This window comes from Botryllus schlosseri, chromosome 16 (assembly GCF_051294905.1).
Source record: "Botryllus schlosseri isolate E-star chromosome 16, Bs_hap1, whole genome shotgun sequence".
Taxonomy (NCBI): Eukaryota; Metazoa; Chordata; class Ascidiacea; order Stolidobranchia; family Styelidae; genus Botryllus; species Botryllus schlosseri.
Window position 1 is genome coordinate 14,341,533 of NC_137251.1, and position 27,923 is coordinate 14,369,455.

Consider the following 27,923-nt stretch of genomic DNA (forward strand, 5'->3'; position numbering starts at 1 on the left):
GTATTTGGTAAAACCAACATAAATTATAGAGTATTTTCATGAGATTTGATTAACTTGAACATTTTTTTCGGACTTCGCGATTTAAACGTCTCTTGACAGCTTGATTTTAAAATGCATACCTCTCACCGCCATGAAAAAAGTAAGCATCATTTACAGGAATAAGCATTTCGGTGCCGGTCATTACCGCGCCGCGACATACCAAAAGACAAATGCAGTTTCGACCAACATGCGACTGCAAGAAGTGTATTAGGCTTACTTAGGAAAACTTTGAGCATGTGTCCATTGTCAACAGACGCGCTGGGTGTGCGTGACTAATAATCCTATCCTTAAAATCAGAGCCCACAATACATATGCCACCCGGGTCACCCACAGATGAATAACGAGAGGGCAGTTATTTCTGTGTGCGTCTCACGAAAGTTTTTATTTTCGTCATCTACGTTTGGGTGACTGCAATATCTTTTGATGTTATATATAACAGACAGGAGGTCAAGTACTAACAACATACAATAACGTAATTACACAACATACCAGATGTTATAATTATGAATTAGGCCTACATGCCCTCAGCTCCACAGGTAAATCTTACTATCGGGGGCTGAGAGAGGATTAAAAATGAATAGTAATATAATGCAATTACTAATATTATTGTCGATAATTCAGTCTTCAACTTGAACATTGACCACCTTATTGGGGCCCAAGACCAACGTTCGGAGTGCGGGACGAATTGCTGTTTTGGTCCTAATTCTAGCTACTAGTGCGGAGCATGGACCGGAGCCGGATTGGATATCCGGTCGGATTATTTCAATTTTGGCCGGACCGGATCGGAGCCGGATCAGTACTTTTTCTGTTACGTCCGGAGCCGGATCAGAGCCGGATTACTGCTTTTTTGGTACGACCAGAATCTTTATGGATAAGCATGACTTTTATAACTAAATAACTACCAACCAACTACACGCAAGTAACGGCCAAGCCAGTGCGAAAATATACGAGGCATATTCATGAATTCACGGAACCCCCGTACCGTGTAGGGCCGGATTTCTGGCCGGACTTTTTCATTTTTGACCCGGAGCCGGATCAGTACTTTTGCCTGATACGGCCGGAGCCGGATCGGAGCCGGGTCAGAGAATTGAACAACCGGATCGGAGTCGGACCAGAGGATTTGTCGATCCGCTCCGCACTACTAGCTACAATCCACGCTATCATGGCATATAAGTGGATGGCTATGACGGCAGGTAAAGAATTATGAAATAACGATTGGCGCCCGTTTAAAGTATAGAGTCATATCAGAATAAGATAAAGTGAACATAAAATTCTGGTTTCTACTTAATACAGATAGGCTACTGCACGCTGCCGTTTCGAGAAACGGCAATGAACGGTTCGGTTATGATATATATCAGCAGCTGTTGATTTTTAATGCTTCGTTGTGGAAATCGTAATGTTTTATTTGGCGAGTACAAAATTTCAAATCTTTGCCTGGTGTACGTACGTACTACATAGGCCTGCTGGTCGCCAAACACCAGCAGACAAACTGCGTTTAACTATAAGCATGACCTTTAACTAAACATCAATACATCAGTTACCCTTTGCAACTAGGCAGAATGGTGATTATTATCCTGCTGCGAGGTAGTGGCGTCTGGAGTGTAGCGATAACCTGATATATCGCATGGCAGCTCGGCCGGTGTTCTTACAATCACACTACAATGTACGTCTAATATATATTTACATAGAATGTGTGGATACTTCTTACGCAATCATGAACGAAGCTAATACTTCTAACGTAATAATGAGCAGTGGTGTTTGTAAATCAGACGTTTGTGCTATCATTAACCTGGTATAATATCTTTTCCTTGTTCGCGAATGTTGAGTTTATGTCATAGTCCTTGTACAAATAAAAAGTAATCGCTCTTTTACAAGGAAATCGATTAGATATGGGAAGTAGTCGATTACGATGACGATTACTTCGGAATTTTTCCGACTGTAATCGATTGCGATTACGATTACTTGAAAATGCTGTAATCGTCGTAATCGATTACGATTACTAATCGCGATTACCCCATGTCTGCAAGGGCCTAATTTAAAACATTTTTTTCTTTTGTTTGTTTTTAAGTCATGAGGTCACGAATATTCAATTGTGACTACATAGTGGATTGACATTGACAATTGAAAATATAGGGAAAGTATAGTTCCTTTGAAGAAATATCTACGTACTATAGCTGTTGAACCTACTATTTCGAGGTTTCCAACCATCCCATATCGTATACGTAGCCTATATCGGGTGGTAATTGTCGGTATAGGTTCATACAACATGTTTTTGGAAAGTATTTACACAATTATGCCACGATTTTACAACTTGAAAAAAACACAATTTTGTTTTTTTTAAAAAGGCCTCTGTTCAAAACACTGTTTAAAGCACCGTTTGTTTTAAATGCAACCCTAGTTCTCAACATTCCGCTTCTGCCAATTCCAAAGACTATGCAACGCAATGGTCCCGGTCTTTCTGGAAATTTTACAGTTACTTTAATAAAGTATATCTTCAGTTCTCTAACATGAATAGTGCAATACCGATCGCTAACATGGAGCGGAAACCTTGTTCGCGCATGATTAGCCCATAGTTATACGTTTGGATGTACGTCTGGATCGGTATATAGATGACCGATCTAGTCCACAAGTAAGCGCAATGAGTGATATCACCATGCCTTCAAAATTATTCTAAACAATCGCAACCACGCACGGACCGCTGTTATGGTCATTGTGCTGCGCCGTTGCAATTGTTTAGAACAATGCTGATTTTCAGGCTTTGAAGGCTATTTCGGGGTGGTTCCATTGCCTTGATGAAAGCTTAATGTATATCATCAGAATCAGCGCGACTGTAGCTTTCAAATGAGATCAACTTTATTTAATTTGAGCGCTCGGGTCGTCATCTATGGGCTTAGCAATTATGCTCCCGTTTCATGCTGTGAAGCGACAACAAATCTGCCGTTGTCGCATCAATCGACCGTAAGTCACGTGTTGCCCATCTATCCGTAGGTTAGTTATCTATAATCAGTGGTTCCCAAACGGTGGGGAATTCCCCACTGGTGGGGAATTCAATGGTTTCTGGTGGGGAATAGACGCGCCTGTTCAAAATTATATACAGGAAAGTCTACATATGCACGAAGAGACATGCGCAATTACCGTTACCAGTTAACTGCTCTGGAATGTATGTATCGAAAATTATATTGCGTGTTGTTCACAAAACCTCATTTTTAACTCTGGATGGCCAATCATGGCGTCACAAATGCATCCAGCACGACTAGTTTGACGTTAATTAACGTTTTCGCGAAATTTTGAGCGTTACTGGTATCGGTTCACAATACGTTTTATGTTGCAGTTATAGGCGATTGTGTTGCGTACTGGTGTGGTTGTGTGTCTTTGTGTAGTGTAGTCAAACCAGCAAACTAGCTCTGTGATGGCAAAAGTGCTGGGTAGTGGGGAACAGGACCGTAACTGCCGCACCCCAAACCCCCGAATTGGGGAGGGGGCGAGCTCGGAGGGGCCCAAAATTATTTCGTGAATTAACACCAATTAAAGTATTTTTTCAAAATTTTATGCCACTTTTTCAAAAAAATTTCGCGATTTTATATTGCCGAATATCTGATTATTGGGTACTCTTCCCCCACGAAAATACGTATAATTGATAGAAATGGAGACTTGGGCGTCGGTCATTAGCCTACTGCGCCACGGCGCACCAATGCATATGAAGTTATAGGTCATGTAGCATGCAACTCCGAGAAGTGTGCCAGAACGATCAGCAGCGAGAAGACCTTGGCAGAGAAGGAATGCCCTTGTGGTGACCCAAAACTTCGATATATTACAATATACATAGAGTTTAATTGGCTAAATGGCTGGCGCCGAATGTTCCTGTCCTAGTGATCTGAACCCCACAGGACAAATGCCATCTCGCAGGGAAAAATTATTTGCCAGTAAAGCAATACCAATTTGAAATCGTGTGTGCCTATTAGTTTTGGCGATTTCCATGTCTTTTGACATAGCAGATATAGGAGGTCACGAAATAGTATAATGTAACGAAGTCAATATACCAACGGGTCCGCCCGAAGATGTTCAATTCTTATTTAGGGGTCGTACCTTTTCCGACACATCTCACTCAGCTCTACCGGTAAATCTGATTACGTGAGCAGAGACGGGATAAACAATTGATAGCAAAATAATTCCCGATCATATTGGCCGATTCAAACACGAATTATATAAATTTTTCGGGCTTCGCGCAGTAGATCCAATGTAGCTAATAAGTTGCAGGTAAAAGCGTACAGGCTCAGCGGTGGTTCTGGGGGCCCAAGCCCAACGTTTTTTTGGCGGGGCTGACAATGTGCTGTTACGGTCCTGGTGGGTAATCCGATTTGTGCGAATAATTATCGAGACGACCGATTTTGAATCGGTTCCATTTGTGTGCCTTGAAGTCGACTTTTATCAAAATACACCAACCAAAACTCTGTCAACAAAAGGAGTTCGTGTACCACCTAAAAATAGTACATTGAACGCTCTCTCTCTCATGCTGGTGACGTCATATTTTGTGATACGATTGTTGATATACAATGTTCTTTCCAATTCTCTACTAGTTGCTGACGATGACGATTAGGGTGGAGTGAAAAATGAAAATTTTTGAATTTCGAAAAAGGGTCTTGATATGTGGTGCCAAATAGTAAACAAATAAATTATATCATAATTTTGGGTTCGTACACCCTCTAGTGGTCGTGCAATTTCACGGAACGAGCCAAAAACAGCTAATTTCGCCATATCTTGATCATCACTTACTCTAGAAAGTCAGTTTTGGGCTTAAAAGATGCACAAGCAACATGTTTCTATCTCACTTTCATAGAACTTACTCTTAAAAATGAACAGAAAAAAAAGTTACAAGCAAATTTCAGATTTTATAGGTAAAATTAAGCACTGAAGCAGTGGGTAGGATGTCAAAAGCGTGTAGTGATTGATCTTATGACCGAGCAACATACCCTATCAATTAGAACCACTATTCAAAACTTGTTCAAACAAATGAAACCCCCTCCAAGCATAAATAGGGCTCGGGCATCGAATAGAGACTGCTAAAACTATTTAAAACAGCGTCCATTGGTAGTGCAGCGTCACGATATCGGTAAGTTTATAACAACGGCCCTCATGAGATTTCTTACCAAAATGCTGTCGGAGGGTTTGTATCATATTAGTCATAAAGCTCCTGAATGAAAGCACAAAAATTGGAAATACACATTCAAAACACAAACATCAATTCTATACTGGAAACAGAAAATATTTGTAGCAGTATCATATGAGTATCAGTGTGCACAAACATTACAATCATGTTTATTATTGAAAGATTTCATCTGCTTTCAATACTTCAGTTTTTGTCTGATGAGGCTATCTCTACGTTTAAATCCTGAAACATGGGTAGATGCTTCAGTAACCACGTTTTGATGTCTTTCCACTGCCTAGTTGTGGCAAGGATGACTGAGCCTTAATGGTGATGATCTTAGGTTTTCCACCTCGACATCTGACAAGGTCTTGATTGCAGGCGGCTGTTCAATATCTTTGTGGTTTAAGTTGACAATTTGGTGGAAAGATTAAGCCTTGATGTTGATAACTGGAATTTGGGAGAAACTGATGCTCAATGTCCCTGTTTTTAGGTTTGGTGTCATTTATATATCTTCCTTCAAATTCATAATTGGAATTTGGTATGGTGTGGTTGTTCTGCGCATAGCTGTAATCTTGTTAACTGTAAATCTTCGGACGTTTCCCTCCTCGTCAGCAAAATATTTTCTGGATGTTCAAAATGAGCATTTCTTCGTAGCAAAGATAGTGCAAGGGAGTGAATTCGGGTATCAGTCAGCTTTGTGACACGGGAAACTATATTGTGGAAATTTTTATCACCATCTACAATGGAATAGTGCATTTTTATTTCAAACCATGACGGAAAATAGACCTCCATGCAGAATTGAGCAAGACAGTTCAGATTTATCGATGGACGACTCTGTCCCACAGAGTACTTTGAAATTTGAGATGCGAGAGTCAACCATATTGAATGAACGACGGGCCCAGCCTCTAAATATTGCAGATCTGGTTCCAATTGACGACTTTGAAGGAGGATATATAAATGAAACCAAACCCTAATGCAGCAACATTGACACCAGCATCAGATTCTTTCAAATTCCAGTTATCAACATCAAGGCTTAATCTTTCCACCAAATTGTCAACTTAAACCTCAAAAATATTGAACAGCCGCCTGCATCGCAATCAAGACCTTGTCTGATCACGAGCTGGGAAACCTATGATCATCACCATTAAGGCTCAGTTATCCTTGCCACAACGAGGCAGTGGAAAGACATGTGACAGTGGTGACATAAGCATATATGCTCAATGTTTCAGGATTTAAACGTAGAGATGGCCTCATCAGACAAAAACTGAAGTCTTGAAAGCAGATGAAATCTTTCAATACTAAACATGACTTTATTGTTTGTGCACACTACGGATACTCATATGATACTGCTACAAAAAATTTCTGTTTCCAGTATAGAAGTGATGTTTGTGTTTTGAATGTGTATTTTCAATTTTTGCGCTTTCATTCAGGAGCTTTGTGACAACTATGATACAAACCCTACGATAGCATTTTGGTAAGAAATCTCATGAGGGCCGTTGTTATAAACTTACCGATATCGTGATGCCGCACTACCAATAGACGCTGTTTTAAATACAGTTTTAGCAGTCTCTATTCGATGCCCGAGCCCTATTTATGCTTGGAGGGGGTTTCATTTGTTTGAGAAAGTATTGAAAAGTAGTTCTAATTGATAGGGTATCTTGCTCAGTCATAAGATCAATCACTACACGCTTTTGACATCCTACCCTCGGCTTCAGTGCTTAATTTTACCTATAAAATCAGAAATTTGCACATGTAGGAACTCGTTTCCTACTGAGTAGTTTACTAACTACGTAACTCTCATTTCGATACTGAGAACGCCAGACAAGTACAGTTACACTCAATCTGTAATCACAACAACAATAATATATACATGCTCTCTGACTGGCACCTTTTGAGCGTGCAAGTCAGAGCGGTACGAATGTATCAGAATGTTAATATTCGAACGGTAACGCGTCAGGAATAAGCGTAATACATTTGTGAGTCACGATCGCTTGGATATAGTTTGTAGGTGTATTATGTGCAGCTACACCACCCTCCACCAGATCGTGACTAGCCTTTTCATGCTCGGAATCGAGGGGGCACGTTAATCATTCTTCCGAAGCGAGTCTTCATCTGCTTGTTGCGCGTATACGTCGTGTCATCCTGTTCACGTTGGGAGCTTTCGGGTGATCGTTGCTCATGATCTGGAGATGGTATCGAACGATCACGCAAGGGCGGTCTACCTCTTGTAGGTGGTTGCGCCGCCACGAATGGATGCTCTTTGTCAATGTAGGCTGGCTTGAGTCTGTCCGCCGAAACAAGTTCTTCGCGCAAGCCAATCCTCAGTCTGAAGACCTTCTCTCCTGGGGAGATTACCTCGTATGGTCCGTCATACGGTCTTGTCAGCGGGTGCCCATGTGCGCCTCTTCGCACGAAAACGAATTTACTGTTTGATAAGTCCGAAGTCACATGAGCTGATGTGTTTCCATGAGACGAGGTAGGGGTTGGGCGCAAACTTCCGGCAGTTTCTCGGAGGCGGTTAAGCAGTGGATTGTAGTTTGTAACGGCCTCAGGCGTGGCCATGAAATCTGCTGGCACTGCTATTGTCTCACCGTACACAAGCTCTGCCGAAGTCGACCCTAGGTCCGCTTTTGGCGTGGTTCGAAGTCCAAGTAAAACCCACGGTAGCTCGTCTACCCAGCCTGGATGCGTGCATCGAGCACGCAAGGCAGCCTTCATAGAACGGTGGAAGCGTTCCACCAGTCCGTTGGCTTGGGGATGGTACGAAGTGGTCCTGTGAAGTTTGGTGCCAAGAAGTTCACAAACTGCGTCCCATAGTCTGGAAGTGAACTGAGGCCCTCGGTCAGATGACATATCTGCCGGAACGCCAAATCTCGCCACCCAATTATACAGCAGTGCGCGGGCACATCCGGCGGCGGAAATGTCGGAAATCGGTATGGCTTCGGGCCACCTGGTGAACCTATCGACAATTGTGAGGAGATACGTGTATCCCCGCGAGTGAGGCAAGGGGCCTACGAGGTCGATGTTCAGATGACTGAAACGCCTTTCCGGAACACGAAACGTTTCAAGAGCAGTTTTCGTGTGTTGGGTGACCTTCGACTGTTGGCAGGCGATGCAAGACCTGCTCCACTGGTTCACGTCTTTTGCAAGACCCTTCCACACATACTTGGCGCTTACCAAATTCTTGGTGGTCCTAATGCCCGGATGGGACAAGGTGTGTACAGCGTCGAAAACCCGCCGTCGCCACGATGGTGGAACCACCGGCCTCGGTGTCCCAGTGCTGACGTCACAAAGCAAGGTGGACCGCCCACCGTCAAATGGAATCCTCTGTAACTCAAGGCTGGTATCGCGTAGATCAAGGTCCGTTTGTTCTCGTGCCATCGCTTGGAAATCAAGGCCGTCGTCGATAGCGTTGACGGTGGCACGCGACAGTGTGTCCGCTACCGAGTTGCTTTTCCCAGAAACGTGCCGTATATCAGTCGTGTACTCACTGATTGCGGCCAATTGTCTGGATTGCCTGGCCGACCACGGTACAGATTTCTTCGCCATAGCAAAAGTCAACGGTTTATGGTCGGTGTAGACGGTGAAGTGACGTCCTTCCAGAAAGTAGCGGAATTTTCTGATGCTCAGATGAATCGCCAGCAGTTCCCTATCAAAAGCACTGTACTTTCTTTCAGCATTATTCAGTTGACGGCTGAAGAAGGCTAACGGCTTCCAAACACTCCCCAACTTCTGTTGGAGGACGCCTCCAACAGCCACATCCGACGCGTCTACTGTTAAGGCGGTTGGCGCGTCTGTTTTAGGATGCACCAAGAGCGTGGCCTTGGCTAAAGCAGCCTTAGTAGCGTTGAAAGCCGTGGTCATGTCTGTTGACCACTGGACAGTTTGAGTCTTGGATTTACGACCTGCGGTTGCTCTGTATAGAGGCTGCATAATTTCCGCAGCACTCGGTAGAAATCTGTGGTAAAAGTTCACCATTCCATTGAATTCCATAAGTTGCTTGACCGTCCGAGGCGCAGGAAAATTGCGGATTACCTCCACCTTCTCAGGAAGAGGCTTGATGCCGCTGGCTGAAACTCGATGGCCGAGGAAATCGAGCGTGGACCGGCCAAATTGACATTTGGTGGGGTTTATCACAAGCCCGTGTTCACGAAAACGGGAGAATAATGTCCGTAAGTCTGCTAAGTGCTGTTCTTGGTCTTGGCTCGCAATTAAGACGTCGTCAAGATAAACAAACACGTTTTGAAGCCCTTGACAGACAGAATCCATCAAGCGTTGGAATGTTTGTGCCGCGTTTTTCAAACCGAACGGCATTCGTAGAAATTCAAAGAGTCCGAAAGGCGTGGTGATTGCAGTCTTCGCCACGTCCTGTGGCCTGACGGGGATTTGAAAATATCCCTTCACAAGGTCGACTTTTGAAAACACCGATTTTCCATCCAAGTTGTGTGAGAAATCTTGAATGTTAGGGACCGGGTAACGATCCGGTGTCGTGGCATCGTTCAAGCGCCTGTAATCGCCGCAGGGGCGGCTTTCGCCATTGGCTTTTGGAACTACATGCAGAGGTGACGCCCACTGGCTGCTGGACCTGCGTATAATCCCCAGTCTTTCCATGTTGTCAAACTCATCTTTCGCGGCTTTGAGACGGTCAGGGCGCAATCTGCGTGGGCGCGAAAAGACGGGTTGGCCGGTCGTTACGATGTGGTGTTCCACACCGTGTTTCGGCTGTTGTAGTTCAAAAGACGGTTTGGTAATCTCGCTGAATTCATCGAGAAGCTTCGAGTATACCGTATGTGGATGCTTTTCGACTACATGGAGTTGCATGTGACGAGACCATGACAGGTGGCCTACGACAGCTGTACGGCATGTAGAAGCTTCAAGGAGCCGTCGCCCACCTATGTCAACTAGGAGGCTATGCCGCAAAAGGAAATCTGCTCCGAGAATGGGACGAGAAACGTCCGCGAGGACAAACCGGCACTCGTACGTTTTGGTACCGATGTGCAGTATTTCCGTTCTGTATCCATAAGTCTTGATCTCTGAGCCATTTGCTGCTACCAGAAGGGGACCGGTATTGCGAGAGAGGCGATCAGAGCGTAGAGCGGGAAGGATGCTAACCTGGGCTCCTGTGTCTACCAGGAACCCGCGGCCGGATTTGGCATCGTTGATGATCAAGAGGCAGCTACGAATTCCACCAACCGCGTCAGCCTCTACCCGCGATCGGCGTCGTCGTTTCCCTGTCGGGTCTTTCTGCGACGGGCGTAGCGCACCGTGTGCGGTGCCGAAGATTCACTTTTCTGCTTAGACACCAACTGGGCAAATGTGCACCCTTGTTTGCAGTTCGTAGCCTTCATACCGAAAGTTTTGTGGTAGTGACAAATGAAAACTCCGGTTGCGCTGTCTACTTCTGCCTGTGGGGCGATATCCTGCGCGTCATGGCGTAGGGCGCTCACGTTGACTGTCTGAGTTGCGAAAAACACTCTATCCGCAACTTCGGCCAGTTTCTCAACATCTGTTTCTGCGGATGTGGCCAGCGCTGTTCGCACTGCAGCAGGTAGCTGGGCCAACCAGAACGCTCGCAGTAATGTCTCTTGACTGCCACCTAGCGCACGCATGTGTCTCAACAAACCAGACGGCTTTCTGTCTCCTAAGCCGGCTATGTTAAGAAGTTCAGAGTCCTTAACTTCTTGTGGCTTGCCATATACTTTGATTAGCGCGCTTTTGATAGCAGGGTACTTTTCTGTTGCTGGCGGTTCAGTAAGCAGAGAGGAAATTTCGCTAGCAGTGGCGTTATCCAACACCGAAACCACATGGTTAAATTTCGTATCATCTCGAGTGATGCTTGCAGCCTCGAACTGAGCTTCAGCTCTAGCGAACCACAAAGTAGGGTTGTCAGTCCAGAGTGACGGAAGTTTAACGCTTACCGCATTAGCTGACGAAGGGATGACGAGTTTCTTCAGTGCGTCGGTCAATCCTTGCATAGCGGCGGTATCCATGTTGGAAAGCGTCCGTATAATCCTGGCTGTGCACAATACTTGCGGTCTTCTGGAGTCTTCCAGGTAGTTCGGGGTCACCAATGTAGGAACTCGTTTCCTACTGAGTAGTTTACTAACTACGTAACTCTCATTTCGATACTGAGAACGCCAGACAAGTACAGTTACACTCAATCTGTAATCACAACAACAATAATATATACATGCTCTCTGACTGGCACCTTTTGAGCGTGCAAGTCAGAGCGGTACGAATGTATCAGAATGTTAATATTCGAACGGTAACGCGTCAGGAATAAGCGTAATACATTTGTGAGTCACGATCGCTTGGATATAGTTTGTAGGTGTATTATGTGCAGCTACACACATAACTTTTTTTTCTGTCCATTTTTAAGAGTAAGTTCTATGGAAGTGAGATAGAAACATGTTGCTTCTGCATGTTTTAAGCCCAAAACTGACTTTCTAGTGTAAGTGATGATCAAGATATGGCGAAATTAGCTGTTTTTGGCTCGTTCGGTGAAATTGCACGACCACTAGAGGGTGTACGAACCCAAAATTATGATAGAATTTATTTGTTTACTATTTGGCACCACATATCAAGACCCTTTTTTGAAATTCAAAAATTTTCATTTTTCACTCCACCCTATTGACGATTACCCCTGACGAGTGTCAGCCGAAAATATTCGGGTTCATTTCAATATGAATATACTATTCAATTGTATATTGAAGTTCTGTACCTCCAAGAAGCTCTTCATTATAGTATCAATGCGACAAATCATGGTATAGCGAAAACAAAGTTGATAACCCAGAATTTCCCAGTAATAACGTCCGTCTTTGCTAATTAGCGTCATTTTTGTCCATTTTCACTCGAATCTATCCATTATCCTAGCTGTAAAAGCTGTAAAGGAGGACGAATTGCCAAAACGGAGGACATTTAGGCGTCCTCGAAGGACATTTTCATAAACCTGAAAAAGGAGAACAAATCACCCCGTTCTATTTCCGGCAGCGGAGTATTGAAGTCGTAGCCTCTTTTCTTTTCACCGCAGGTATCCGTATATGTTCGTTCCAGTTGCCTCTGCGGAAACGCAACAATCCACCCGACGTTTTATTCTGCAACCGGCCTATAATTGTTCGCGCTGGCTTCGAGGTGGCAGCTTGCATAATGGCTATGATTATCCTCTTTGCTTTGATTTCCATCCCATCCACGTCTGATGACATCCATCAGCATTTCCAGTGACAAATTTCCTTCAGAAGAGTAAGTTCAGTCAGTCACAATGAATAATGAGTATAAGGACCACCGTCTATATCGCCTATTCACAAGTGAAGGGTGTAAATGTAAACCCGTCTTGCGAAGAGAAAAAGCGAATGTTGATAAAACTTGAAGTTATCCCGTTAAAGTTTAGTGGTGCAATGGGCTTCTTACACCCTTGTATCGAACAAGGGGCTACAGCTGTTTTGTAGACTTTCGTAAATTTACGTAAGGTATAGTATTCTTGGGTAGATTTTATTCAACTTACGACACTTACATCAACTCTATTACAAAATTCTATCACGTAGGCCTATGCAGGGCTGACCAACCTTTTTGATATTCAAGGTCGCATTTCAGTAGCCTACGACCGCATTTCAGTGCATAGTCGTAATGAACTAACAGGAAGTCAAATACCCACGTTAAACTGTCCAATTTAGTCTTTTTAATTAAAGTGATTCAGCGAATTTGGCTCAATTCCAACCAGTAGAAGCAGCGACAGACCAATTAAACATTTCGGTCATTTTTGTAAATAATGTAGTATTTGCCGAATTTCGTCAATTTCGGCCGAATTCCTTTTTGGGAATTCGTCATCCTTTTTAGCTTTGACAGCCAGGTCATAAATGCCATAAATGACACGAAATCTATAATGTGTATGTTCGAGCGGGTCTTTCGGGATTAGGACTGGAAAATGGCCTTTTTATTTTTTTTAGTCAACACCACAGCAGTATTATTCTACGGTGGGTCATTCGGGACTCGTGTTCTAGAAAAATGACCTTTTTGTTTAGTCAACACAAGGTGATTTCCCGGAAAGATTTTAGAAGCAGGAGTTACTAAGACATACCTAGTAATCTCGCTAGAGGTTTAAAACCTAACGCTTGCAATAGTTTCGATATTCTCGTCAAGTTTAAATAGCTTAGTCAGTGGTCACTGGTCAATGGTGGATTTCTGATATTAATGGCTACTCCAAGTTGTTTCGAAACCTTCCTATCTTTTCATTCTATCGCAGTCTTGTGATGTTTTGAAACGATGAAAATATTTATAAACCTGATTGATTGATGATGGTTCTTACAGTTTTTTAAACACGCCCGTCTTTACTATAGTGAAAAATGTTGCCTCCCCCTTATCGTAATATCAAAATTCTCAGTGAACTGCAGCTTCGTCCCCCCCCCTTCACATGATTTCACCCCCCCCCCCCAAGGGGAGCGCACCGCCTAGTTTAAGATCCACTAGCCTAGTGGGTTTACCGAAAAATCACCCGTTCTAACTCCGGCTGCAGAACCGGAACCTGATCATTGGCAATTTCAACCATTACCGCCACCTATTGGTACACAGATGTCAACAAAGAGAGAAAAAATAAGCGAGGAGATTGTTAGTTGTTCTTGATATTGCGCTATGGTGTAGCTTCGTTCATGGTAGTGTATCTGTATCAGTTTATTAATAATTTCGCGATATTTAAACACCACAAGATTGCGATATAACGAAAAGGTAGGAATTCTAGCGTTGAAATTTCACGTGTCTGAAGTTCCGTGTCGAACTTGTCATCGAAGTATGGGTTCCTAATTCTAATTCAATTCACCAATTTCCAGAATTTCGAAGCACATAGCTTGTAATTTACTGCCGTAACCCGTAACAAGTGCCGCTTACCTTGTGTTATTAGCGCTTGATGGTTGCCAGTAAATTCGGCCTTCGGTAAATTCGACCCTTCGAGAATATTGTATTACAATGTAGTACCAACCGTTAACATGCATTAATTACATAATTATATACTATTATCAAGTGATTTTGAGGTCAGGGTATGCAATGCATAGATCGCGTAATCGCGGGAGATAGCGCGGATATTTATGGGGCCTCCCCCAACCCTAATATCCCCCCTCCCAACCCTAATACCCATCACCCCTAACCCTAATTTTGGGATACCTTAGCCCTCCTAACCCTAATATCCGCCCTCCCAACCCTAATACCCATCACCCCAACCCTAGTCTTTGGATACCTTGATCCCTAAACCTAACCAAGCCTTATATCCATCAACCCCAACCCTAATCTTGGAATACCTTACTCCTTAACCTCAACATGGACCCCAACCCACCTCCAACCCGAATGCACCCCCTACTCACCCACGGCCCGTTAAACTTCCCTATTTGAGAATAGTAATTCGTATTAAATGCATTTTTATTGCAAAATAGATCAAGGGCCGAATTTACCGGCGGCCGAATTTACTGGCAACTGCGCTTGATGATGTATGATGCTATAAACAAGTATAAAGTACTAGACATAGCTCTGTAATGTTGTTAAATTCAAGTTGAATGGAAGAATATGTCATTTTCAAGGCTGACCCCTGATGAGAATTATGTTGATTAGTAAAGTATATAGAGGCACGTGTTATTGTCTCTTGTTATTGTATGAGGTGTGCGACAATTCAACCCGATTCTGTTTGATAAAATCAATTACTCACCCAACTGTTTGAAAATGTTGATGAATGACTTGTATAGAATTAAGTAACCAAGAAATTTCCTTGGCAAAATCTGTGTTTATCATCGTTTTGTATAAGACGCATCATTTCCCTCCTATAAGAGTTTGTAAAACCTCGTATTGGAAAGAGGTATCAGTATGAAGCTACAGTTGCGATGATAATCATATTTGCGAAATATAAGCTTTATCACACTGAATTTAGTAATGTTGTCGAGTCACCTTGAAATCACTGTAATATATTGTCGTTCTGGAATCCAAGTAGCTTATGGCCATTTTTCAAATTTTGAGAAAATCAATTTTAATTCCCATTTACTTTCAGCCTTATCTTGGCCATGGTTATGATTTTCACATTGTTTCAAAGTTAACCATGGCTTAGGTATGGCCGAAAGAAAATGAAGCCGTAACAACTTGATTCTCTCAAAATCTGTAAAATGGACGTGAGCTACTCTTATCCCAGCGTGACGGTATATTGTCACACAGTCATCAGAATTATTATAGTAATATTCTGACTTAAAAACGCGACATTTTGAATATCGGGTGGGCCGATATCAAATACAGTACAGTTATGTATTTTACGATTTCGATTCTTTCGCAGATGTCAAATATATAACACAGCGCTATATATTTACAAACCCAAGATAATGGAACAAATCGGCGACTACGAATATGACTTGAAAGCCATGCTAGGATATGGCTCGTTCGCGGTAGTCTACAAAGGCCGACACAAGACTACAAAGTCGCCCGTCGCCGTCAAATGCATCAGCAAGAACAAACTCTGCAAATCCAGCACACTTCTCATGAAAGAAATAAACATATTGAAAGAGCTTCCGCAGCATGTGAACATCGTCCAACTGTACCAATGTAGCCAATCGGCGCAAAAGTGTTTCCTTGTTATGGAGTATTGTAACGGCGGAAACTTGGCCGAGTACTTACAAATCAAAGGCACCCTGCGAGAAGACACGATAAGACTCTTTTTCCGCCAAATCGTAAGCGCAATGAAGATAATGCACGATCGAGGCATCTTACACAGAGATTTAAAACCTCAAAATCTGATTCTATCGCACAAGGTGCCTAACCCTAAACCACGCGACATTTCGATAAAAGTCGCAGACTTTGGATTTGCTCGACATCTACAAAACAACATGATGGCTGCCACACTGTGCGGTTCTCCATTATATATGGCTCCCGAAGTGATATCACGTAAACAGTACAATGCAAAAGCTGACTTGTGGAGCGCAGGCGCTATTTTATATCAGTGTCTGGTAGGGCGGTTACCATTTTATGCTAATACGCCTGAGGAATTGGGGATGTACTATGAAAAATCAAAAAAGGTTGAGCCAAAAATACCGTCAGGCACTTCTAAAAATCTGGTCGATCTCATATTGAAATTGCTCAAGAAAAACGTGGCTGAGAGAATAAACTTCCATGACTTTTTCTATCACGAATTCTTCACGTTACGAAGCCAGACGTCACCCGTGCCAGTTCCGATTAGACCGAGAGGTTCATTCGCAACGCCAAACTCGAGTAGCGCATCCGATTCTAGGAGTTTGGTGGAGTCTCCTCAAGTCGAGATCGAGTGCTCGCCGTCGGTAGGCGATCCTCTGTTTTTGAAAAGCTCGTCCGAATCAGACTCGGAAGACTTTGTCATGATACCACACCCGTTTTCATCTGAAAACGTTAACGGCGCGAAAAGTGCGGGTAAATCAAAAGACGCTACCGGGCGAAAGTATTCCATACCTACCCCGACACATAAGCCAATAGTGTCTCACCGTAAGCAGCTGTCACAAGGGTCACCCAGAAGGACCGTTGAAGACAAGGAAGTTCCAAGAATGCAATCGAAAAATCCGGGCAGACGATCACCGTTTATGCAACGAACTGCAGAGGCAACTGTGAGTCCCATAACTATCAGATATTCAGGACAGCAAAAGCGTAGGACCTCAAGCGGCGGCGATCTGGACGCAGCCCCGCATTGGGTCAAGTCATCTGCGAGTCTGAAAAGACAGACTCAAACCGTAACTTCTCAGAAAATGGTACATAATCTGGCACAAACTCACGGTAAAACCGATGAAAAGCGCCAGTTTGATAACTTTCGGGCCAAATCTTTGTCTCCGCTGTACAGTGATAATCTCATGCGACGGTTGTCTGTTGAAAAACTCCCTGTTCAAGGTAGTCCTGGTTCTTCAGGGGCAATCAAAACGTTTGGCTCTCCGAATGATATATCCACAATACCGGAAAATCCAAATGTCGCCAAAGTACAAGGGCCTGGTGCGTACCGATATCGGAATTTCAAATGCGTACCCGATAATAACAACGAGCCTTATATTAGCCGGCTGGCGAGGCCTTGGACTTCGCCGGAGCTGACCAAGTTATACGCGAATACAGTCAAGGCACAAACAGACTGTTTAGTGTCTCAGCAAGACGGAGCAAAGTCACCTGATGACAAAACGAAGCAGGTTATCAAAAAAGGTACAAGCCATTGTGAAGAAACAGACGGGTGCCCGTCGTTGAGGTCTATTTTCAAGACTGACGCAGCACTAGGTCGTGAAAAGTCACCCGAAACCGAGTTTTGCTTTTACGACAGGCTTTCAGGTATTATCTGTGAAGTCGCGGAGGAACATGTCATGTTTTCGTGTCACGAAGAACATTTTGGTGTTGAATTGGATCCTTTGCAGCAAGAGAGCCATCAGCAGAAACTCGGAGAACGCCTGTTGCTACATATGAAGTCTTTGCAGCTTGTCGCCACTGCATTACACACGTTGCGTAACAAGGTAAATGCGGGAGATGTTGAAGTAACACCGCAGATTATAGATGTAGCAAAAGACCTGAATGCGAAGTATAACGAGTATTTGCGACTTTGTGAAGAATCTAAAGCGCGTTGCGATGTGACGGAGAGCTCGCGTGTCAATCTGACTTCCGCCGATAAAATACTGCACTGTCGGGCTTTGCGCGATTGCCAGTCGGCGGCGCTCGACGAGATGTTTGAAGGGAATTACCGGCTGTGCGTGAAAAAGTACGAGAGGTCCCTGGTGCTTTTGGAAGGGCTGTCTCTGGCTACGAATAATGATTCGGACAGGAAAAGGCTGTCTAAATTCAAAAAGGGCGTTAGGTACAGGTTGGAGACGCTCAATAAGAGTATGACTACGGTACCGCCGGCGTCTGAGATTATGCAAGCGTGATTTTGATTTTATAGTGCTGTCGTTTTGAGAGACTCTTCAAGGTACAGAGCTTCAATAAATGATTGAATAATATATTTGTTTCGAAATTACCCTGAATATGTTCGGCTGACACTGGTCAGGGGTAGAGAATTCTGAAAAACATGGAGTCTAAGACATTTGTTTGCCTCGATTTATTCAAATCTTTACGCCAATGACTTTATGTTAGGCTATTCAACTGTCGATATAAAAAGTTGTTAATTGTTGATGATTGCTCCTGGCGAGTGTGAGCTGAAAACGTCCAGGCATATTTCAATATATATATATTATTCGATTATGTACTGTCATTTGTTTTAACTTTATCAATCGATGAGATTATTGAAACTGTCCACTATATATTAGTGATCAACCGATTTACTTGCTATAGATTGATTTGGAGGCTTTGATAAGTATAGTTATTGTTACTATTCCAAGCTTTTCTAACAGTGTATTGAAATCGAAATTGCCGTCGAGTATGAAATTATGCTGTTGGTGAAATTGAATAGTTGTCCGGCATTTTGTGATATCTCCTAAATTGCCATCTAATCGCCGGGAAATATTGAATCAGGCGGCTTAGTTGTACGACAGTCCAAAATATTGACAGTGACGTGATAGTCAAATATCAGCTGATCTCCTATACAAATCGAAAGAACGCACGATGTGATCACTGTGTGTATGTGTACCAGTTTCGTTGCAACCTTCGACCCACCTTTTTTGTGTAATTAGAATCTTGTCGGCTCTTGCTAAGTTTCTCTGGCACAAAGATTATACGTTGTCTTGTTGCGACTTTTGACGTGATAGCTTTTGCGCCCGAGTATTTGCACATACTGTTTATATCGAAGAGTGCGTTTGTCCTTAGACTCAGGCTTGCTGGCCACACTTATATCGTACTGTGCTCTGTGCCTGTTTACAGGATTAATTATATTTGTAAATGTATAAAGTGGTATCAAGGTTTTTTTTTGTTGTGCAATGGGATTCTGTCTTTTTGTGTACAATTTTTAAGAATTTTATTTTGGGATTGTTCTCTGTGAATATACATTCTCGATATTATTATTGATTGGATAAGATTCGTCGACGGAATCTATGTTTCATTTGCGTCCGCTTCGCGGAGTCTGATTATCAACCGTAAGGAATACGGTGGGATATTTGGGAATCTGTATGAATGTGTTTTTACACTTGTTCAAGTGTTTACCTTACTTTCTGTAAATGAGATATCTATTACGAGTTTTTCGTGTAAATGTTTTGTGATAATCGTACAAACTGTCATTTTGCATGTTTTGTGATAATCGTATAAACCGTCATTTTGCATGTTTTGTCGCAGAATTTGCTACTGTTACTTACTTCGAGTCTTGTGATGGAAGCACAGACAGAAAGTACTGATTTGAATGTTAACGATGAGTCTAAAACACCCAGTAGCAAGGAAAAGAACGTTTTGTGTTCCGTCTGTAGCGAGAACCCGGCAAAGTATAAATGTCCGAAATGCCTGACGCGCACATGCTCTCTGCCGTGCGTCAAAAGCCATAAAGCTGCCGCAGACTGCGATGGCGTCCGTTGCAAAACTGCCTTCGTTTCGTTACCGGAATACAACGAGAATCATATGCTGAGCGATTACAGGCTTCTCGAAGAAACGGCAAGATTGTGTGATAACGGCGCCAGAATCCTGCAGAGCAATCCGTCGCGCTTGTCGAGATATAACTTGCAGCACATAAACTTCGCTCGAAAAATGGGCATCACCTTGAAGATCGCGCCTCGTACGTTTTCCGTTCACAAGCAGAACAAAACGTTTTACATCTACAAGACAAAGCGTTTCGTGTGGAGTTTGGAGTTGTGCTTCCCTACAATCGACGTAAGGCTTAAAAATGAAATCCAAGATGCTGCAACCATTGCTGAAGCCGTTAAGAAAACTTGCAGTAAATTTGTGGATAATAATCCTGTGATTTTGCCTTATTGTAACTGCGATGATGTCATGGTTTTTATGAGACGCCGCGATTACCCGTCTAATGTAGAAAAATATCACAAAATCGATCCAGCATTGACTCTCAAGGAGGTGTTAGTCGGTAAAACGGTCGTCGACTTCCCCAAACTTATTATCGTACGGGATTCGGAAGCCGAACACTATACGAATAATGTTTGCGAAGAGATTTCTCCGTATACACAGTTAGACAAGGATCGCGGCCAATCAAACTTTCCCAGGAGAAATTTCAACAGAAGGAACTTCAACCGTCGTAATCAACGGCCGAAACCTTATCAAAAAAATAAACCGAAACCATATCAAAAGCCGAACGATGCTCCTAGCGTTCAGACATCGACATTATACAATCATACGGCTGCCGACTCCTTTCCGTGATCGTAAATCCGGCACTTTGCCATCGTTTCAGGCAGAGTTAAAACGTTAGGCATTGTTCTAGGGCTGCTTAAGATGTGCAGGAAATGCTTCCGATATTGAGCGCTCCGTAGTTGAAACGTTTCTGCTGCTTGCGGCGGCTTGGTCGCGCGCAATAATGTACATAGCATGCTGTGGTGCACAGTACACACTGAATAAACATAGCGTTCTCTGATTGTGATCACTCAGCTCCAAAATGCTGAAACTTGTTGGATGGTTCTGCTTGTATACATTCGATAGATGTGTCGGTTACGGTATAATTTTATTACGGCGATACGAATATCGTGATCAAGCAGCCACATTTTTAGACTAAGTTGCAACATCATTGCCAATTGGCAACTTACGATTGAGCCAACTTTGGTATTTTCAGCTAATTATGGCTAAAATGGGTTGGCTAAAACGTTGACAATAATGTACTGTAGTTAATTCCTGTGTCTTGCGGTAAATTTTCAAACTGCGTACATTCCCTTTGCCTTTTGTATTCACTGCCAACAATATTTTGTATGATCTTTTGGATGGCGATCTCAAAGCATGATCTGTATCGATATTTTGGGCAGTGGACTCGCTTTTACTACATTGCTACCTGTAAATTGTGGATGATTGAATTAAAATTTTTGATCAGTGCTATTTAATGTCAAGGCTGTCTTATTGCGATTGATCAATTTTGATGAAGCTGTCATTTAGAAATTGGTGATGCATTGATTCTCATGTTGTAACAATCTTTGGACGGAACTCGTTCTCATGTTTTGCATTTTGATTTTCTCACTTTACTGAAGATTGTACCCACCAAAATGCCTACCACCGTAATCGGATTGGAAGGTAGCGCTAATAAAATAGGTATAGGGATAATCAGAGACGGTGTGGTGTTGTCAAACCCTCGTCACACCTATGTAACGCCTCCGGGTGAAGGATTTCTTCCGAGAGACACAGCGAAGCATCACAGGGAATGGGTGTTGAAGATATTAAGGTGAGTCATGATGTTGCACAAGAAAACAATTGTTGAACCATAGTTTGAACGGTTTGTGCAGGAGTTGGATAGGGTTAGCCGGGAAGAATTTTGATTGCAGTCAATGAATTTGAACCATACAGGGTAATTACGGTAGCTGGATTGGTTATAGTAGTTATCATTGGTACTCGGTTGGAAGTCGCATCATATATTTTTAATCTCAAGTAGAAGTAATAATGGAGTTCAAAAACACCTTTGAACCTCCGAGTGTGAGCAGGAAATGATGGCCTGACAAGCAGAGGTGGTCAGTAGCAAAGTACTTCTACTTTCTGAAGTACTTGAAGTAGATTTTTCCTACTCACTACTTTTCAAGTAGGTATGATTTTAGACTACTTTTACTTGACAGTTTTCAGTTTTGTAGGCAAAAATAAGCGTAGAATATCTATTTACTTGTGAACCATCATTCCTACTTCTACTTGAGTAGAAATTTCGGCGTCACTTCTACTTGAGTAGCGGCGGTGACTACTTTAACCACCTCTGCTGACAAGTCCTCTGTGATTTTCGTCCAGGAGTTGCATACTTTTAGCAGTCTAACGTTATATGATTAATGACACTGGAATAGGTGCAATTTTCGAAAATAGGCCTATGATTCAGTTACAGTTTTACTGGGGGTATTTTGCCCCCTTTGTATGAAAATTTCACTCATCAAGGTGATCCAAACATACCCAAAAGCTACTTTACTATACTAAATTGTTAGTATCATAAGCAAATTGTTAACCTAAGAAACCGTCAAGTAGAAGTGAACTGGTCCAGAACAACTGCATTTGATCAAGTAGGCAAAACCTACTTGAATACTCTGAAAAAGTATAAGTACTTAATTACTGAGCACCTCTCATGATAATTGCGACATTATGGTCAGAATGCAGTTCAAGATTTCTGGGTGGGCATAAATCTGTGACAGATATGGTGCACACGCCATGCCCATCCGGTCATGATTGATTTTTGTGTCAAAGAAAATTATAAATTCCATGCCCAAATCAAGCCTCAAAATAGTCATGAATCCAAAACCTATCATAATAGGATGAAATTCGTACTTACCTAAGTACGAATGTGTAAAGGCAGGCTCTGGATGAAGCGAATGTAACTCCGAAAGAACTGGACTGCATCGCATACACAAAGGGACCCGGGATGGCGGCCCCTTTGCTTTCCGTGGCCATAGTTGCACGAACAATATCCCAGTTATGGAACGTACCACTCGTAGGAGTCAATCACTGTGTCGGTCATATAGAAATGGGCAGACTGATCACCGGTTGCCAAAATCCTACAGTGCTGTACGTCAGCGGGGGCAACACTCAGGTACGTATGTGGATTCATGAGATTGTGCATTCATTTGTGCTGGTAAGATTCGTCAATTCCTAGGTCATTGCCTATTCGGATCGACGGTACCGCATATTTGGTGAGACGATCGATATCGCTATTGGAAATTGTCTGGACAGATTTGCGCGTACTCTGAAGATATCGAATGACCCCAGCCCCGGATACAATATAGAACAACTCGCCAAGAAGGGACAAAAATTCATAATGCTACCCTACACGGTGAAAGGAATGGATGTGTCATTCTCTGGTGTGTATACTATGTAGTAGGTTTGTAAAACATGGATGTGACAATTTATGCTCTAACAGTGAAATATTGATGAACCAATTCATGGATATTTGTTAATGCAACACAACCAGTAGAGCTATGTAATTGATTTACAATGAGGTAGGACATATTCGAGGCTCACTTGATCCTAATTTACATGGTAGCCCGAACCCCGAAGTACCAAGTCAACTGCCTTCGAACGACAGATCCTTAGTACTAAATGCTAAAATAAATTCCAATTATCCTTTATGTATTCTACATGGGTTGATGTTTAATACTTTTTGTCGACGGTTCCAGCTGCCTCTAACCTGTGTATTTCAATAAGTTTACTGTGTAATGTGTTTTAATTAATTTTCCCCCTGTCAATACTGACTGTTACAAGCGATAGTTGGACTTGGAAATCTATTTCTCGGAATACTCAAGTAATTTTATCCTACTTTCGGTAGTTACTCAAGTGATGACTTGACTACCATTGCTTTTCATTTATTAAGGATTTACACTTTGTATTTCGTAAAGTAGTAAGTAGTCTGGAGATACATTTACATCACTTCTACGCGTGAAATTGTCGTAGAAACTGGGCGAAAGCATCATAAATAAATATATATTCGAAGATTGTGCCTAATTGTAGTGTCAATAATCATTTTGCGTTAGGCGTCATGACACATCTCGCGATTACGAATGTGGCCGCCTCCGATTAATTTCTAAAAGTTTGTGACCCTCTGTCCAAATTTACTTCTGAAACGACATAGTTGAGTACTTTTCTGACGTTCAGTAGCTTCTTCCACATGTAATTGAAAAAATTCTTGGAGGTACAGAACTTCAGTATCAGTATACAATTGAATAATATAATCATGTTGAAATAAACCAGAATATTTTCGGCTGACTGCAACTATTAGAGGATTGAAAAGAGGATTGTGTTGGTATATCAACTATTGTTGTTTGTGGTGTTCATGGTGTTTGTCGACTACTATGGTCATTTACGCCGGGTCAATTTTCTTAATGTTTCATTCCGTAACTGCCGACTTGTAGCACGGCCAACTTCTAGACTTTTATAAGACACCGCTTGCACGGACGAGATGGCGAGGAGGAGCCCAACACTTAGGTAGGAATTCTGGAGTCAACCTTGGTCGAACCCGCAACCCATTGGTGTTGCAGCTGTGGATTATACCACTACAACTATTGTATCACCAAATATGACACCCGACATAAAAATTCGAGTGTCAGCCAAAAATATTTGGTGTTATTTTAATATCAATGTGTTATTTGATTGTATACTAATAACAAGTAGAAATTTATGTCGTTATTTCTACTTGTAATGGAGTACAAACGCTGACTACGTACTTTTTCCACCTCAAGTATTTTTCTAATTGTGTTGACAGGCATCTTATCGCACATCGAAGAAGTCGCTCGCAAACAGCTGGAGATCGGAGAATGCACTGCCGCCGATCTGTGCTTCTCCCTGCAGGAAACGTTATTCGCGATGCTGGTCGAGATCACCGAGCGAGCGATGGCCCATTGCGGTTCGGAAGAGGTTTTGATTGTCGGGGGCGTCGGATGCAATCTTCGCCTGCAGGTTGATTTTCGTTTTGTTCCGCTAAACTGAATCAATCACTTTGGCGGCTGTGCTTTCCGATGCGTGGCGGTAGGTTCCGGTTGGCTGATTTTAATTGAGTGCCAAAAGTCGATGGTGGGTTGTGTGAGGGGTTAGGCTCGGTCGATTCAACAAGAAGAAGCCAGTTTGTCACATGAAACAAGCTTATATTTCTGTCACTCAAATAATGATCGTCAATCAAAAAATTAAATTGAATGTGTCAGTCGAAAGATGTCAATTCTGTCACGTGGTGGATATACCACTGTGACCAGGCAATAGATTGGTGTGCCATGCCTGTAATGGGCTTACCGCGAGAAAAGATATAGACCAGGGGTCTCATGCGGCCCGCGGTGGCATTTTGGATTTTGAAGTATTCGACAACATTTGACTCCCAACTAACTGCCACATATCTTTTTTTAGATTTGAGAACTTAAAATTCGCTTTAAAAGCATAGGTACTCCAGAAACCTGAAATTACTCATCAAAGTTCACTATCACATCACTTTCAAAATTTACCATGCAGTGGAAGATCATCTATTACGTCACATTACCTGGTTTTGATGGTAGAACATGACCCGTTGGTGATTTGTGACTGAATATTGTGATTTGGGCTTGGGCCTTTTTAGAATTACTCGAACTCGGACTGAATGGGTGATAAAATGCAAATGACTCGAGTTGAGTTGGGTCAAACGTTACAATAAGAGATGGACTTGTGACTCGTAACGCTGTGACTTGGTACAACCACCGACGCAACAAACTGTTATGTGGAATAGTAATACATCAGAAGATTGTAGCTTGTGTAGTCTAGTGTATTTAGCTATGTAAGTGGTCGGTATGGCAAGATTGGCAACCATTGGCATTATGTTGCCCCCTTCATGTATAGTTAGTCACATCCTGGGTCTCCTTATCCATGGGATTGTCATCAATTAAAGGGGGCACGTTAAGTAGTGGTACGCTCCACTGCTGTAATACCGATGGATCAGTAGGCAATTGGACATTTCTATTACTATTATGGTACATTAATTATTATATTCAAGTTTTTATTGGTCTGTTCCAATATTTGAAGGTAAATCTAACGCTGATCAATTTGACTTTGGTAATGACATGGTCAACATCCTTATTGGAGTATGCCTGATACCCGGATTAGGCTGTACTGCTCCAATGTTCCGACATCAGATCAATCTTTGGTAAATTCTAAAATGTCTGCTAGCCGCAAAATTATAACACGACAACTATTACGATGTCATGATGCATTTGTACTCTCGCACGGTGTCTATAACTAATTATTTCGACAAACTATGCCAAGTACAACAACAATTTTATTCAGATATTTAAAAAGGAGAGTTTATTCGGGCCAGGTGAGTTTATTCAGGCCAGGTGTGAATTCACAATAGTAAATCACATTTACACGATGTGTGTGGACTGCCGGTCTGCAAGGTCAAATAAGGCCTACTTGGAAATACGTTGGTGCTGTGGCCCGCGGTGTCATCAAAAACTAGGAAATTGACCTGCGAGCACATTTGAGTTTTAGAACCTTGATATGGACAGACCTCCCCCCATTCTTGGTAACGAAATACATCACGTTTCATATTTTCAAAATGGGATTCACCAGCCATGTCCCCTGAGCCTTTAGTGAACAGCATTGTCATATTTTGTGAAAGCTATTTATGGCAAGATGCCATCTAGACTAGTGGTTCCCAACTTTTTTCGACTCGTCACCCCCTTATCAAGCTCGTCGCATTTTTTCGCACCCGTATTCCCGGATCCGAAAAAGACATTTTTACTGATCTAGCTCTGATCGCTGGTGTGAATTGACTAAAAAAGGTCATTTTTCCAAGACGGTACTCGGAAAACTTGCTTCCGCGACTACTTTCCGTAAGTTGACCTTTTTTAGTCAACTTTCGCTTAAAATGCAGAGTAAGCCTGCTTAAAGTGCATTTTTAAGCAGTGTTAATTATAAACTGGACGTTCTAACATTTTTGCCCCTTGTTTCTCGAAATCGCCCGCTGGGGGGCGATATCAACCACATTGGGAACCACTGATCTAGACTCGGGCTGTCCATCGCTTCAGGTGGACCGTGATATCTAAGCATTGAATCTATGTCATAGAGGTGGGCAAAGTAGTCAGCGTTGCTACTACATTAGAAGTAGCACGCGGCCCTGCTCTATGCCACTTCGATTTAAATCCTCATTTCTAAGATCAAAAAATCATGTTACATATGGCAGGACCTTATAAAGAATAATATATTTCTCCACAACGAACAACGTTGTGTTTTACTATGCGCTCTGCACAGACGCTTGACAGACTATAAAGCGTCAGCTAACACCTACACAGCGTTGACAACGTCGCAAAATGACACATGCTACGCAGCGTAGCGTGCCGAAATCGTCCTGACTGAACCCAATTCGCTTGCAGGAAATGATGGGCGTAATGGCGGAAGAGCGGGGCGCGAAGCTGTACGCCACGGACATGCGATTTTGCATCGACAATGGCGCCATGATAGCGCAGGCCGGATGGGAAATGTTTAGATCCGATCCCGAGCAGCACGTGACGGCTATTGAAGATTCGTGGTGCACGCAACGCTTCAGGACTGACGAGGTGGAAGTGACATGGCGAGACAACTGACGGACGTGTTTCTTCATAGCCCATGATGTGCGAGTGCTTTCTAAGTTCCCTGGCTGCAGCCATGATGGTTGGTTTCATCAGCGGTCACCCATGGACTGGACAGCGGACGCATGGAAATGGATTCCGTGTACAGACAATCACGTGGATTTCCGATGGTGCTTGATTGTTCAGCATTTTAACCGATTAGCAGCGTCGAACACGTTTTTCTCAATTACATTCAGATACGGAATAAAATTTGAGCAGGACTCTGTCGATATGAAAGAAATTGTGCTCTCTCCCTGTGTCAGTAATCATGTACAAGATACAATGATGTAATCACGTGCAGTAATCGTAGTGTCTCAAGTTGAGACTCTCAACGCACAACGCGATTAATTTCTTCGAACATGATCTGCAAATTACTTCTTTTTGTCTGGTTTTATCGCGTGGTTTCAAAACAGGCCATTTTCTTAGCAATACACTTTCGGAAGACACTGTGTCGGTGGATCATGCGTTCGAGTTATAATATCCAAGATGGGGTTTGCCGTATGTAGGGCTGGGCAAATCGAGTACCTGAGTGATTCGATTCTGAATCGCGTAATATGCTTCGAGTGATCGAGTATCACTCATTATGACGTCATAACAGAATGTAATATGTCAAAGTTGAAATATGTACCTTTTAT

General features: G+C 42.7%; 3 protein-coding genes across 4 annotated transcripts; all 3 read left to right on the forward strand.

Moving 5' to 3' along the window:
- The first annotated feature begins 13,882 nt into the window (after positions 1–13,882).
- On the forward strand, positions 13,883–19,401 carry LOC145458446 (serine/threonine-protein kinase ULK2-like). The gene is made up of 2 exons (XM_080336815.1): positions 13,883–13,903; positions 15,483–19,401. Exon 2 carries the CDS (start codon positions 15,529–15,531, stop codon positions 18,061–18,063), a length of 2,535 nt encoding a protein of 844 aa, XP_080192941.1. The 5' UTR covers positions 13,883–13,903; positions 15,483–15,528; the 3' UTR covers positions 18,064–19,401.
- Positions 19,402–19,432: 31 nt separating this feature from the next.
- On the forward strand, positions 19,433–21,238 carry LOC145458448 (box C/D snoRNA protein 1-like). The gene has a single exon (XM_080336819.1). It carries the CDS (start codon positions 19,433–19,435, stop codon positions 20,423–20,425), a length of 993 nt encoding a protein of 330 aa, XP_080192945.1. The 3' UTR covers positions 20,426–21,238.
- Positions 21,239–21,250: 12 nt separating this feature from the next.
- LOC145458447 (tRNA N6-adenosine threonylcarbamoyltransferase-like) lies at positions 21,251–27,737 on the forward strand. Of its 2 annotated transcripts, none has more exons than XM_080336816.1 (5): positions 21,251–21,428; positions 22,526–22,763; positions 22,827–23,031; positions 24,429–24,622; positions 27,055–27,737. In XM_080336816.1, exons 1-5 carry the CDS (start codon positions 21,253–21,255, stop codon positions 27,262–27,264), a joined length of 1,023 nt encoding a protein of 340 aa, XP_080192942.1. In that variant the 5' UTR covers positions 21,251–21,252; the 3' UTR covers positions 27,265–27,737. The 2 variants fall into 2 exon arrangements, with proteins under 2 accessions (XP_080192942.1, XP_080192944.1); XM_080336818.1 differs by having other exon boundaries at positions 21,266–21,428; positions 22,530–22,763.
- Positions 27,738–27,923: the final 186 nt, after the last annotated feature.

What these genes read in the sequence shown, in the direction of transcription:
- LOC145458448 (XM_080336819.1), top strand. Translation starts at nt 19,433, where the DNA reads ATGGAAGCACAGACAGAAAGTACTGATTTGAATGTTAACGATGAGTCT.
- LOC145458446 (XM_080336815.1), top strand. Translation starts at nt 15,529, where the DNA reads ATGGAACAAATCGGCGACTACGAATATGACTTGAAAGCCATGCTAGGA.
- LOC145458447 (XM_080336816.1), top strand. Translation starts at nt 21,253, where the DNA reads ATGCCTACCACCGTAATCGGATTGGAAGGTAGCGCTAATAAAATAGGT. An exon ending in TCAGCGGGGGCAACACTCAG is followed by an intron (nt 22,764 to 22,826) that starts GTACGTATGTGG and finishes GTCAATTCCTAG; the next exon opens with GTCATTGCCTATTCGGATCG. An exon ending in GATGCAATCTTCGCCTGCAG is followed by an intron (nt 24,623 to 27,054) that starts GTTGATTTTCGT and finishes ATTCGCTTGCAG; the next exon opens with GAAATGATGGGCGTAATGGC.